Here is a 14,481-nt window from a genome sequence, read left to right on the forward strand (position 1 = left end):
GAATGATGCTGCAGGCAACAACAAAACAAGTACATTTGAAATCTAATCTGGGAGGGAGCCTCTGATCCCGGCTCCAACCTGCGAACTGCAAAACAAAGGGAAAACAGTAGGCTACTACTGGCTGTCAGTGGCTGAGCCTGGCGGGGGGCTAATATTGTTAGGCGACCATTTCCTAGGGTGCGCTCGTTTTACCCCGCCGGCTACTACTAAGTGCTTAAGCTATGCTATAGTGCCCTCCTGTGGAAAAGTCATTGTCACTAATTATTGAAAAATGTGATGATGATGATGATGATGATGATGATGATGATGATGATGATGATGATGATGATGATGATAATAATAACACCTTTTAGCCTGTGACCCAAAAGAAAAATTAGACGTTAGAAGTTCACAAAGCATCACTTCTTGCCGCATAGTGAGCTTGTAGATTAGATAGGATATGTTCACTACTTCTTAAACATTTGTTTTTGAAATTAGAAACATCTTTTAATTTGGTAGCAATTCATGAAAACATTAGATTTTTTTTTTAGGCCTATATTACTGTGTATGCTGGGATTCAATGTTGCTTACAGGAAATGAAACGCCTCTGTGAGTGTGTGTGTGTGTGTGTGTGTGTGTACTTTGGAATTAATGGATTTACTGTACATAAGTATTTTTTTCAGGTATCTGTACTTTACTGAGTACTTATTATTATGAGTACTTTTACATTTCCCAAATCAACCGTGTTGCTTTAGGAAACACAGCACTGGCCTTTTCTCTCTGTCCCAAAAAAACACGAGCGGCGGTGCTGTGTCTGCTGTGTGTTTAGCTAGTTCTATTGTAATGTACACAACTGTGAAAATGACATGATATTATCATATATATCATAGGAATACATTTGTCTCCTGTGTTGACTGTGATTGAATATTTTATTAACATTTGCAACAAAAACAAAAGCACAGTGTCACAGTATCAATACGGCAATGTAGCCAATGCCTCAATAAAGTAAAGTACAAATACCTCACATTTGTACTTAAATGTACCCCCCCCCCCCCCCCCTGTCGCTTACCTGTGCCCAGGTAAAAAGACAATAGCAACCGCCAGGAAGGTGTCTGAGCACTTAAGCCCTGGCCATGGTAGTGGCCATAGTGCTAAAAGCAGTATAACCAGTTTCATCTCCTCAGCCTACCTACAGTATAGAGTGTGTTTTATTCTTCATACTTTTTCTAAAAGCACTCAAACTCTCTTTCCTGCCTTGATCTCATCTCATCATTACTTTTTTGTACTTGTGAAAAACTGTGATGTGACCATACAGGTTTGGTCACATACAGGTTTTGGGTGGGTATGGAGGTCAAGAGGGAGTCTCCCCTTATCCCCTCTACATATCTGATAACCTCCATACTTGAGGACTAAGCTAGGCCATCATGGGCCTGGAGAGTGCTGTCACAAGTGGTGTGTGGATGGGGTTCAGATTGGCTGTCTTTTCTGGATCATTTTAACAGTAAGAGGGCATGCTACTGTAGCTCATGGCGCAGTGTGCTCCAAGACTCTCCATAAAAACCCAATCTAACCAACCTCCAGTGTCCCTGCTGCTATCTGACAGACAATCATTGTCTCCACCAGGCCGAAGGCATGGGGTTTTGCAGTGTGTGTGTGTGTGTGTGTGTGTGTGTGTGTGTGTGTGTGTGTGTGTGTGTGTGTGTGTGTGTGTGTGTGTGTGTGTGTGTGTGTGTGTGTGTGTGTGTGTGTGTGTGTGTGTGTGTGTGTGTGTACAACTATAAAGCAACTAACCACCTCTCCCCCTCTCTCATGCAAGTAATTGACAGTATATAAAGTCACAGCACCAACTTTAATGAGGCAGTATTGCTTTGTTTTCAAAATATAAGGTTTTCTTAATTTCCTGAACATCCTGTACATTTTGGAGTTAGGTGCAGAGATATTTAGACAGCAAAGACAGCAGTTAGACAGCAGAGATATTTTGCTTTGTGTGTGTGTGTGTGTGTGTGTGTGTGTGTGTGTGTGTGTGTGTGTGTGTGTGTGTGTGTGTGTGTGTGTGTGTGTGTGTGTGTGTGTGTGCGCGTGTGTGCGTGCGTGCGTGCGTGCAGTTGATTATGACAGACAGGCCACCACAGTGTCGCGTACACAGGGTCGACTCTCCAAGTGAGATTGTGCCTCCTGGATGGAACGGCCAGTCAGCAGACATATCAAAGCCAGGGGGACCACCTGCACAGAGAATACACAAACAGAGTGATTACCTCTCCTTACATTTGTCTAGCCTTCCCTTTCCTTCCCTGCCCTTCCCTTCCCTTCCCTACTCCTTCCCTTCCCTTCCCTTCCCTTCCCTTCCCTTCCCTTCCCTTCCCTTCCCCTTTGATTTGGAGACATTTATTAATCCCACATGGGGAAATTCAGCTTCACCCAGCTGTTAAGCGGCTGCTTTGATGGTCATGATGAGCGCTTGGGGGAGCTGTTAAAGGACGACTTCACCCATTTTCAACTATACTGTATCATATAATTGGTCCTCACTAATGCTCATGATAAAATGGTCCCATTTTTCTCTACTCGATCAGTGTCTCATAGGAGGGCTGTGGGCACTTCAGACACCTACCCTTTTTTTGAGGGGCGCTAGCCCCTCCTATACACAGGTTTAATGTTTGTCTTTAGTTCAAAGTCAGTTTTGTAAACCTTTGACAATGAAGGGAAAATGTATGTCATAATGTGTCGTTTACGTCATATTGTCTCTTTATTTAAAGTGTTTTTTTGCAGCTTCCGTCTTTATTTTATATTTTTTACAGAGGGACAGACAGTATACAGGAAGTGGGGGGAGAGATGGGGAAGTGACATGCAGTGAAGGCTGTCGGGATCGGGAGTCGAACCCGCGGCACACTGCTACTCTGCTAGACTGGATTACCAGCCAAGGTGCCTGGACCGCTGAGCCACGGCCCAGGCCTATTGTCTCTTTATTGTTAATGGCGTTTAATGTTTGTGTTGGCACCGTTTGTCACCATTACATCACCTAATCAACATGAGATAGACTTTAATATATTAGCGCCCCTCACTTCACACGGGTGTGATTTTTAAAGATTTAAAACAAATTATTAACGCAGGGGCAATGGCTTCCTGGTAGGTGGGTTTCCGAACTGTCCACAGGACACAAAAATCGCACCTGTGTGAAGCCACAAAAACACTCAAAGCTGGCCATTCATAGTCAATGGCATTCAATGTTTGTGTTAGAAAAAGGTTTGTGTTTACACAAACCCTCAAAGCTGGATATAGGAGGGGCTAGCGACCCTCAAAATAGAGTGAAGTTGCTAAGTGTCCTCCACTAAGCTACAGCCGCTCAGGCATGCATATGTAATGTATGTATATTATGTACACCTGTTGATCCATCCATCCATCCATCCATACACCCATCCATCCATCCATCTCGCTCCGTACCTTGCTCCTGGTGCTGGCAGTGAGTGTGTGTGTGGTGAGGTCACAGGAAGTGATGCTAGCCGGCAGCTCCTCTGAGCTGTAGATGGCTCTCAGCAGAGCCCTCTCACAGTGGGCCTCGGGACCCCCACTCAGCTTCTACAGAAGGATAGATAGATCACAGTGGGCCTCGGGACCCCCACTCAGCTTCTACAGAAGGATAGATAGATCACAGTGGGCCTCGGGACCCCCACTCAGCCTCTACAGAAGGATAGATAGATCACAGTGGGCCTCGGGACCCCCACTCAGCCTCTACAGAAGGATAGATAGATCACAGTGGGCCTCGGGACCCCCACTCAGTAGGCGTGTGGCTCTGTGGTACAGCTTGGTGTTAATGGAGACAGACCTGCAGTAGGGCTCTGTGGTACAGATTGGTGTTAATGAAGACAGACCTGCAGTAGGCGCATGGCTCTGTGGTACAACTTGGTGTTAATGGAGACAGACCTGCAGTAGGCGCATGGCTCTGTGGTACAGCTTGGTGTTAATGGAGACAGACCTGCAGTAGGCGCGTGGCTCTGTGGTACAATTTGGTGTTAATGGAGACAGACCTGCAGTAGGCGTGTGGCTCTGTGGTACAGCTTGGTGTTAATGGGGACAGACCTGCAGTAGGCGCGTGGCTCTGTGGTACAGCTTGGTGTTAATGGGGACAGACCTGCAGTAGGCGTGTGGCTCTGTGGTACAGCTTGGTGTTAATGGGGACAGACCTGCAGTAAGGCTCTGTGGTACAGCTTGGTGTTAATGGGGACAGACCTGCAGTAGGCGCGTGGCTCTGTGGTACAGCTTGGTGTTGGTCACCTGGACGTCGATCATGTGGTTCTGGTAAATCTTCCCCTTCAAGACGTGAGCTCCGGTGCTCACTGCGTTCAGCACCAACTTGGTGGACAGCTCCCGGTACTGAGAGAGAGAGAGAGAGAGAGAGAGAGAGAGAGAGAGAGAGAGAGAGAGAGAGAGAGAGAGAGTAAATTAGACACTATATGTCAATTTGCTCAGACACTATGACGTAAAATGTTCCATTCATTGTCAATGGGAATGTAATGTTTGTGCTTGGACAAAGTTTGTGAACATACACTAAAAGCTGGATGTATAGGAGGGGCTAGCGCCCCTCATAAAGGTGCGTGCGTGTGTGCGTGCGAGCGTGCGTGCGTGCGTGCGTGCGTGCGTTACCATGTGCAGTGAGTTTTGTGGAACAGATGAAGGCCAGGTGATGTTTAGGACTGATGAACACAGACAAGTGATGTTGCCCTGGAATGGAATGGTATGTGGGATTCTCATTAATCTCTCTCTCTCTCACACACACACACAAACACACACACACACACACACATACACACACACACACACACACACACACACACACTCATTTATTTGAATGAAACCGCCTGAGTTATACTTGTCTTTGCGCATGGGTGTCGCCGTCACACAACTACAGTAGGCCTATAAGTCAGGCTTAAAGTAGCTATAAGCAATAATATGTAAACATTTTAAAACCTTTTTTTTTATTCAGACAGCCAGCAATGACTCCCACAATATTTAGTCTCTGTGACACATCCAGGAGCCACAATCTGCATTTAAAGATGTTCCTAGAAGCTTTGTCATTGGTCAAAAATAAAACCGCGGTCGAAATGACTATCCAAGCAGGAAGTAGACAGGCAAATCGACCAATGACAAATCTTCTAGGAAAATCTTTGAATGTGGAGAATGAGACCCCCCCCCCCCCCCCCCCCAGAACCAAAGATTTGACTTAAAACGTTTGCTCTGAAAGAATATATATTCAAAGATTTGCACCACATTTTCAAGACTTTTCAATAGCTAAAAGGGGTTCCCGCCTAAAATGGGTTAAGCAGCTGGTCTTACAGTAGCAGTGGTTCCATCCAGTCCGTGACAGAGAACATGGAGGTTGGACGTCTTCTGTCTCACTCTTTCAGCCAGCTCCTCCACAGCACTGACGTCATCTGGGAAGAGAGGGTGTAGAAGTCACACAACGTGTGTCAGAGACGTAATCTCTCATAAGAAGTGGATAAAACTAAAAGACCATTTCAGCTTGACATTGTATGATACACACACACATACTCACTGCAGTCGGTGTAGATGAGAACAACGGTGTCTTTGTCGTTAAGAGAGGGCCAAACCAGCTGGTCAAAGTCCTCGTGGGCTATGCAGAACTGGGGACCCTTACAAATGATATAAGAAGATTATTATCTTTTATTTATTTTAATGAGAAATGAAATAATTTAGGTCTATTCATAGATATATTAGCATACACAAAGAGACACATTTACATTTTGTCCAAGGTCATTAAATGTTACCTTGTTAACTAATTGATTCATTGTTAGCTAAACTTTGGGGGCTCTTATAGATGGGTCCTCTTTGATACGGGCAGGATTATACACAAAAAAGGTATTCTTCCTTCAAGTTGTACTGCTTAATTCCCAAAGGTGTAAAATGCAGACTTGTAAAGAAAAAAAAGGATTCCAAGGCATGCACTCCGTCTTTGGCGGGGAAAAAATGTATATGGTTTATTGATGACCAAGGCAAATAAAAAAAGATGCATTATTAATTAATTAATGCATTATTTATTTGATAGTTTCCAGTATTTCATCTTCAAGGAATTTAGATTCATGAAACGTTGTATTGGTGTCTGTCTGCTGTCTGGCAGACAGAATAATAATGATTTTTATTTTTTAATGTGAGCAGAAACAAATACCAGTGTCGTTAGAGGACCTTCAGTGTTGTTCAGCTCCCGATAACCTCCATGAATAAAGGCTCTGATGTCTTCATAGTCTGACGCACGCACGAACGCACGCACGCACACACGCACACACACACAATCATTATGAATCATACGTAGAATATCTATTTAATGAAACTGTTCTCCTTCCTGCATTCCCTTCCTCTATGCATAAGTCCACATCTCTCAATCCCTCTTTACCTCCTTCCATCCACAATGTTCCTCTCTCTCTCTCTCTCTCTCTCTCTCTCTCTCTCTCTCTCTCTCTCTCTCTCTCTCTCTCTCTATCTCTCTCTCTCTCTCTCTAAATTTTCAATTTCAATTCAAAGGAGCTTTATTGGCATGAGAAAACATACGTTTACATTGTCAAAGCAAAAGTGGAACAAAACAATCAAGATAAAACAATAAAATAAACGTGTAAACAGAGCTGTGTTACATTAACACTTTGAGTAATACTATCTTGTGAAACTATATATAAAAAAAAAAAAAAGATTGTGCATTTTCTGCCAGAGATAGTAATACATCCATATAGGAGACGCTTTATACTTTTGAAAGTTGACAGCAGTATTTAAATGTTTTAAACATGTTATAAACATGTTTAAAACTCTCTCTCTCTCTCCCCCTTACCTGCTCCAAATGTGGGGATGCACTCGCTGGCATCGATGAGGCTCACCACTGCCAGAGATCCCCAGGCCAAGTAACACACCCGTCTGCCATGCTGCAAACTTCATGGAACACACACGCACATGTACGCACACACACACACACACACACACACACACACACACACACACACACACACACACACACGCCGGCCGAGCTTAGAAAAGCTCTGATAGCTCTCAGCTATAGCCTATATAGATGAACCAACACAGGTAGGATTCGACAGTGTGTCTCTCCATGCTCTCCACCTGTGTCCTGCGGCCTCCACCAGCGCTGCTATGCCCTCGGTCTCCGTGTACGTGATGTTCACAGCTCTCTCGTACGCCTCCATGCATTCCATCATGCCCCTGGAAAGAAGGAAGCCATGCACTTTAGTCCGGGTGGTGCGGGGTGATGTGAACATTCCCCCATGTAGCCCCCAGCCAAGACCAGTGTTGTTTTCCTTCGACTAAAACCAAGACGAAAAATGTTCGTCGACTACCTTTTTTCACTGACGAAAACTAAATGGAAACTAAGCTATGATGACTAAAACTAAGGCTAAATATACTGACAATTTCGTCAAGAAATAAAAACTAGACTAAAATGTTAGGGAGGGACTGCTGCGACGCGTTGTGAGCTTGTAGATCGTCTATTTTCAGCAAGTGAAAAAAATTACAGTCATTACGACAAAATACATTTTAGTCGACTAAATCAACTGTAGATTTAGTCGACTGAAATGTCATGATATTTAGTCGACTAAAACTAGACTAACACTAAAACAATCCAGGTGACTAAAATGTGACTAAAACTAAATGAAAACTATTCAAGAGACTATGACTAAAACTAAAATCTAAATTTGCTGCCAAAAATAACACTGGTGTGCACATTCCCCATGTAGCCCCCTGCAGCCAAGACCCAGCCCGCACTTTAGTTATAGTTATATGTTTATGTTTCTGATTCACCTTTCCCAAATGTGTACCTGATACATCAGGTGCTTGTGTGCATAATATGGTTTCTTGTATGATAGCGGTATTATACCGTGTGCAGAGTTGGTCAGTAACAAGTAACTTTTCACATAGTACTGTAATATTATTATAATGTATTTTACCCAGTAACGAGTAGTGTAAGGTATTACTCTCCTGAGTAATATTGCCCAACACTGACTGTGGGTCTAATTGTCTTACTTGTGTGACACAGGTGTGTGTCTATAAGCAGCCTCGTGTGCAGCTGTCAGGACGCTCTCAATCAGGATCTTAGTCGCACTGCCCCCCTTCATCCTGGAAGACCCACTGATGGCCTCAGGCTTACCACACGCACGCACGCACGCACGCACGCACGCACGCACGCACGCACGCACGCACGCACGCACGCACGCACACACACACACACACACACACACACACACACACACACACACACACACACACACACACACACACTCCAACTATTCCACAATCTCCGAATTAAGATTATGTAACTATACACCTAGTAAATCCGAACCAGGAAGCTGCCATTTCGGTTCACAAAATTACATTTTATTTATTTATTTTCCATTTCTTTTTTCCCCCCCACAATCTGTTTATTGGTATATTTACGGAGACAATGAGGATAATGCAGGTTTACTTGTTCAGCTATATGAAGTCTGGTCTTTCTAGTCGAACACACACACATGTGCACACACGCACGCACGCACGCACGCACGGACACAGCAGTGAAATTGAAAGTAATGTATTTCCTCTTACTCCAACGGCAGGGTTGAGGATGAATGCTCTATGATTTGTCTCCAGTGCTTCCATCCTCTGGACCACAGTTTTAAAGGTCAGTGTGCCGCCCGGCATGGGTTCATCCCTACACGGTACACGCGCACACACACACACACACACACACACACACACACACACACACACACACACACACACACGCTATAAGTGTGCTTTAATGTCAGCGATGCATATAGTGGCCTTACACGGCATTACAGTGCCATACATGTTTTTAGTCAGTAGACAAGACCAATCTTTTGATGTGTTGATGCATTAGTTTGGTTAGTTTGGTAAAGTGTTGTGATATATTTACTTAGGGGCGGCGGTGACTCAGAGGTAGAGTGGCCGGATGGGAACCGCAAGGTTCCCAGTTCGAACCCTGTGGGCTCCCCCAGAGTTAGTGTCGAAGTGTCCTTGAGCAAGACACTGAACCCCTAATTGCTCCTGATGTGCTGGTTGGTGCCTTGCATGGTTTCCTCTGTCATCGGTGTATGAACGGGTGAATGTAATGCACAATCTATGTAAAGCGCCTTGGATAAAGGCCCTATATAAATTGACCATTTATACTTAATTGGCAACGCCATTTCGTGTATTTTGTCACTTATAGACTATGCTGTATATAATTTGCCCATGTGGTTGTTTTCTATACGCAAATGTACTGTAATTCTGCAAACTGTTAATAAATACTTCAATCAATCAATCAATCAATTAATCAATCACGCACCTAGCCTGAGACACAGGATTGAAGCCAACCAGTACAGGAGTATAGACCTCAGGGTGCTCGAGGCATAGGTCCAGCTGCCCCGCCACAAATGGAGCCTACAGGAAACAGTGACACACACACACGCACGCACGCACGCACGCACGCACGCACGCACCTACATAATAAATGCCACACTTTTCTTCTCTGATATCCCTGCAGATTGGTGAGTCAAATACATAGAATTCAGAATTCCACCAGTTAGAACAATAATTGCCATACCGAGAGACCACAGGAAATGCCGATGAACAGGACCCGCCTCTTCCCCTCACAGACCTGCAGGCCAGACAGGAAGCACACACAGATAAGTGTTTTTGTTTTGTTTTTTAAAAATCTGAAAAACGCACCAGCAGTCTACTGCTACCGTCTACTGTTTTTCCGATTTTTAGCTGTGTTTCTCTTACAGGTTTCATGACATTCATTTTTATTTATTTTTATTTTTTATTTTAGGTTGTATATGACCTCAATTACACCCACACAACCTGAACTTTGAAAATGCAGTGGATTATTTTTTCTGTGGTTTGGGGTTTTCTCTGTGCGCAATGAAAACAGGCAAAAAACCTCAACAGTGACATCTGCTGGCACACCCTTATGTCATATGGGATTTGTGGACTAATCAGTCCACAGTTCCCCAGCAAAATGAGTTAATAATATTAACTTATTTACTAGGGGGTTTACTAGGGGGTTTAGGGGGTTTACTAGGGGGTTAAACCCCCTAGTAAATCAGCTGTTTGAAGATAGCCTACAAGCTCACAGCTTGTGAAATGTATAACGTTTTGGAACCTTATTGAAATATTCAAACAACACAAATCTCGTATGGGAGCCGGTGGCACAATTCGTTTTCGGATGGGGGTCAAATACTAATTAGGGGTCGCGTGATCAAACAAAATGCTCTTTGGCTAATAGTTGTGTAATATAATGTATTGTCTTTATATATTTACACTTGATTTTGTGTGAATCAAGTGTAAATAAATAATATTGTCTATATTGTCTAGATATATACCTTCATGAATCCACTTGCTGACCGGCTGTCGGTATTGAGCATTTTTATTATAGGGGTGTGACCCTACCATTAATAACCTATATAAGGCAGAAATGTCATGCATAGCATGTGACGTGTCAAACTAGGGGGTTTTCATGATTTTCAATCCATTCCAAGCATTAGTTTTGCACAAAAAACACTGCTTGGGCTAAAAAACGGCCATGGCCGTCATCACAAATGTGATGAGGTCAGCAAATCTTTGGCACATTTTGGCAAGTGGCTATGGCCGTTTTTTGTGTTTGTGTTTTCTTTGTGCAAAACTGACGCGTTGAGAGCTTGTAGATCGGCTATTTTCTTCCAAAAGTGCCCTGTTACGGAATTTCAGCCCCTGCCTCTGTAACAGTGTAAACACTCTCTGCACGTCCCTGGTCAAATTGGTCAATAGCATACAATGAAAGTACAAGCCTGACCGTCTTCAAACTGAGCATGCCCAGTTGGGGATCATCTTCAGGAGCTTCCTGGGAAGAGAGTAGAGCTCTGAGGAAAAACATGGAGGAATAAAGAACATCACATGACGCAGAAGGAGAACGTTGCCTCACTTGTCATTTTGAGCACAAACCTCAAAGTGCTACAGAGTTTAAAAACATTAAATAAAACAACAAAAGGAAACCAAAGGGTTTGACCTCCATCCTTATAGACAGGATAAACAATGACTAAATCTATTATTAAATGTACACAAAGCTTCACATGGAAACACAAATGAATATATATAGCATAAAACATGTACAGGTCATGCATGTAGTGTATGTAGAGCAGAAAAGAGAGTCAGAGACAGCGCAGGCACACTTTAGCGTCACCAAGATGCCAAAAGCCGCTCCTATATAGCAGGTGTCTCTTCCGGGTTTTTAGACAGCTGGTGGATGGAAATTAAGCTCCACCCACGTGGAAGAATGCCACGGGGGCAAGCGCTTCCGGCATTCTGCCGCGTCGGTGGAGCTTCATTTCCATCCACCAGCTGTCTAAAAACCAGGAAGAGACGCCTGCTAGGAGCGGCTTTTGGCCGTGCATGGAAGCCCAGGTGTGCTTACACCCAGAGGTCCTCATGGTAACACACCTGTCTCCTCCAGCAATAAGGTACGAGTAGACAGGAGTCTGGTTCTTTTCTCTCAGTAATCTGTTGAAGCTCGTCTGAGAATGAAACAGACATTTTAGACGTTTAGAATTTGCCTTTTTGCATGACATCCAGCAGCAGTATTTTCAAAGCCTTGCCCGGCCGGGACCCACATTTAAGCCATTAAAATGGCTTGAATTCAGTCCTGTCCTAATTCTGGAATGTATAGTATTAGTAGCCTTCCATTGAAGGTGCAGGGAGTCCTGCTTAACCCATTTAGACCTGAGGACGATTCTACAAATGCCTTCTAAATCCTGACAGTTTTCTGAAAAGCCTATGTTTCTATGTCAGTCGTTCTCAAACATCGTGTCAAGGACCCCCAAAGATATATGTAATTGGCCGCTGACCCCCCCATCTGAAAATATATTATGTTGTTCCAGGGACCCACCCAGAAGCAAAGATTTGAGTTAAAAACGTTCGCTCTGAAAGAATATATAGATATGCGCCACATTTTCACGATCTGCTATTTTTCAATAGCTAAAGTATAAGATAATGCTTAAAACACCAAAAGGGGTTCCCGCCCAGAAATAATAACGATTAAAACATTTACCGCAATGAGGAAAGCTATGCGCCCAGAGGTTCCGCAACCGCTTAACACAATCCTGCTTTCCTCCGGCTCCTGTTGAGGAAGCAGCAGATGAGATGGTTATTAGCAAGACTGAGACAGACAGTGTGTCGTGTGAGGAACAAGAAGGGAGAGCAGTATAATACACGTACCTTAAGAATAAGCTCCACATGCGCCGCTACCTCCATCATGGTTTTCACCACACGCTGGCTGAAAAGCCTCTGCAGAGCGCACACACGCACGCACACAGAGACACACACACAGTGTAAAGGCCCTGCATGCACACATACGTACGTGTCTCTCTCCACCTCTGTCTTGCTTGGCAATACATTTGTGCAAGTGAGTTTGTAGGTGCATAATATGTGCTTAGTGGTAAATGGTGCATTTATATAGCGCCTTTATCCAAGGCGCTTTACATAGATTGTGCGTAATTCACCCATTCACACACACATTCATACACCGATTGCGGCGGAAGCCATGCAAGGTACCAACCAGCACATCGGGAGCAATTTGGGGTTCAGTGTCTTGCCCAAGGACACTTCGACATGTAGACAGGAGGAGCCGGGATTCGAACCGCCGACCCATGGATCATTGGACGACCTGCTCTACCTCCTGTGCTTGTCCATATGTTATTATGTGACACACATCTAAGGCTGTGGTTCTAAAAGTGGACCCCCAGGGGTCCTTCCTTGTGGCGGTTCGGTTCCAAACGTCCTCTCATTCTGTAGACATAGAATGACTAAATCGTAGCATTCCTTTGTCTCAGACACTGACCTCTTTGACCTTACCTCATACATGTTTCCTGCCCCCTCCTGGAACATCTGGGCGTCACAGGCCTGTAACAGCCTCACTATTTGATTGGCAGAGGCCCGGTCGATGTCACGGGTCAAGGGGTTGGACTTCTCTGAGACAGGGAGGTGGGGCTCATAGTCTGGATGCTGACAAACACGTTGAACAATGAATGAAATAAATTTCACTCAAGACAACTCATGAATGGATGAAATGTATATATATTAAATATAAAATGAGCAATGGTGATGAATTGGATCTGCTTTTTAGGTACTCTGATCAAACGCGTCAGCCCCAACCATATAGGGACTCCGAATCCCCCGTTACCTAAACAGCAGATCCAATTGACAGGTGGTAGCTGGGGTGGAGAAGGAGGGTGAGCAGCAAAAGTTTAAGCAGACAGCAGCGCTGCCTGCAGTATCAGTGTGTGCAGCAAGCAAGCAAACAGGATAAGAAATGCAAACTCCCAGTTTAAATAGCCGGTATGAAGATGGAATGAGAACATGATGCTGTCATGCTGAGGCGGCCCAATGAACGGCCGCCGGCAACTGCACACAAAATGCTGTGTTCAAGTTCAGGAGACATCGGGGAAAAAAGCAATTCTCCTGAATGCTGCCTTCCGGCATGGCATGGAAATGAGTGGCATTTGGACAGGGCATTTGTTTTACAGACAGGTAAAAGGGCAGGGGCTGAAGCCCCCTTTGATGTCTATGTATGTACGTCCCTGCTATATAGACCATATATGCACACTAGTCTAGGTCGTCCTCAGACGAGCCCTCCATCGTCGCTTCCAGTTATCCCGGTTCTCCATATACTGTACATCTGCTCCTGCGTCGTTCCTGAGTACATCCACAGTTAGTCCTCGTGATCGATGCCCGTGTGTTCGTTCCCACAGCACTAGTTTGCTGGCAGGCAGTTCTTCATGTCTTTGGCAGTGTCCTGCTAGTCTCATTCTCCTGGAAATTGCACAGGTGAAAGGAGTTGGCCTCATTAGGCCCACTGGCAGAGCCTGGCCCAGGTGAAAAGAGTTGGCCTCATTAGGGCAACTGGCAGAGCCTGACCAGAGCCTTTTGTGGTGGTTCTGGAGAACCGTGGGTCCGACCGACTCGATACCTGGCACTGCACTCCCTGTGGGGGTGTGGAACGCGTGTGTCGAATGTGAAGTCGGTGGGTCAAACGGTTCTCGAGTTACGTGCATTACAACCGTACACACACACGTACGCACGCACACACGTACGCACGCACGCAGAGACGTGGCGCATTTATAGTAGGATGGCAGGGTGGCAACTAGCCGCAATTTCCCATTGACAGCCCATACATCCAAAAAGAAAGGTCCTATCTGATTGTATTAAACGACGTCAAACTCACCAACATTGCAGCAGCTGTACGGAAAGCTTGAATTATCACCTATCCTCTTTCTAGTTTCTAGTGTTTGTTTCATAAAAATCCACTGCAGACATGTTATACTTTCTGTCAGGAAATTCCTTGCAGGTGATACTTTTCTCTAGTTAAGTGTTGACTTGGAGTTTGGAATATTTCACTTGGACATAACATGGGCTGGTCTGGATGCAAGGATGTTACTGAACTTCAAAGAACTCCTGCTTTCTGATTTTACCGTTTGTAACACACAC

At 44.6% G+C, this 14,481-nt stretch overlaps 1 protein-coding gene across 1 annotated transcript in view; it reads right to left on the reverse strand.

Moving 5' to 3' along the window:
• Nucleotides 1-1,894: 1,894 nt before the first annotated feature.
• gckr (glucokinase (hexokinase 4) regulator) overlaps nucleotides 1,895-14,481 on the reverse strand; it is a gene marked incomplete at its 5' end in the record, with an annotated part of 12,724 nt that continues 137 nt past the window's right edge. The window contains 18 exons of the mRNA XM_079495941.1: nucleotides 1,895-2,202; nucleotides 3,418-3,552; nucleotides 4,204-4,347; nucleotides 4,618-4,695; nucleotides 5,308-5,405; nucleotides 5,528-5,624; nucleotides 6,158-6,234; nucleotides 6,809-6,906; nucleotides 7,093-7,191; nucleotides 8,008-8,126; nucleotides 8,566-8,671; nucleotides 9,308-9,402; nucleotides 9,566-9,619; nucleotides 10,796-10,862; nucleotides 11,440-11,513; nucleotides 12,047-12,115; nucleotides 12,214-12,282; nucleotides 12,850-12,999. Of these exons, the coding sequence (XP_079352067.1) occupies nucleotides 2,089-2,202; nucleotides 3,418-3,552; nucleotides 4,204-4,347; nucleotides 4,618-4,695; nucleotides 5,308-5,405; nucleotides 5,528-5,624; nucleotides 6,158-6,234; nucleotides 6,809-6,906; nucleotides 7,093-7,191; nucleotides 8,008-8,126; nucleotides 8,566-8,671; nucleotides 9,308-9,402; nucleotides 9,566-9,619; nucleotides 10,796-10,862; nucleotides 11,440-11,513; nucleotides 12,047-12,115; nucleotides 12,214-12,282; nucleotides 12,850-12,999 (1,743 nt within the window). The 3' untranslated portion in view covers nucleotides 1,895-2,088. The remainder of the gene's footprint in view (nucleotides 2,203-3,417; nucleotides 3,553-4,203; nucleotides 4,348-4,617; nucleotides 4,696-5,307; nucleotides 5,406-5,527; nucleotides 5,625-6,157; nucleotides 6,235-6,808; nucleotides 6,907-7,092; nucleotides 7,192-8,007; nucleotides 8,127-8,565; nucleotides 8,672-9,307; nucleotides 9,403-9,565; nucleotides 9,620-10,795; nucleotides 10,863-11,439; nucleotides 11,514-12,046; nucleotides 12,116-12,213; nucleotides 12,283-12,849; nucleotides 13,000-14,481) is intronic.

This window comes from Electrona antarctica (genome assembly GCF_951216825.1).
Source record: "Electrona antarctica genome assembly, chromosome: 24".
Classification (NCBI taxonomy): domain Eukaryota; kingdom Metazoa; phylum Chordata; class Actinopteri; order Myctophiformes; family Myctophidae; genus Electrona; species Electrona antarctica.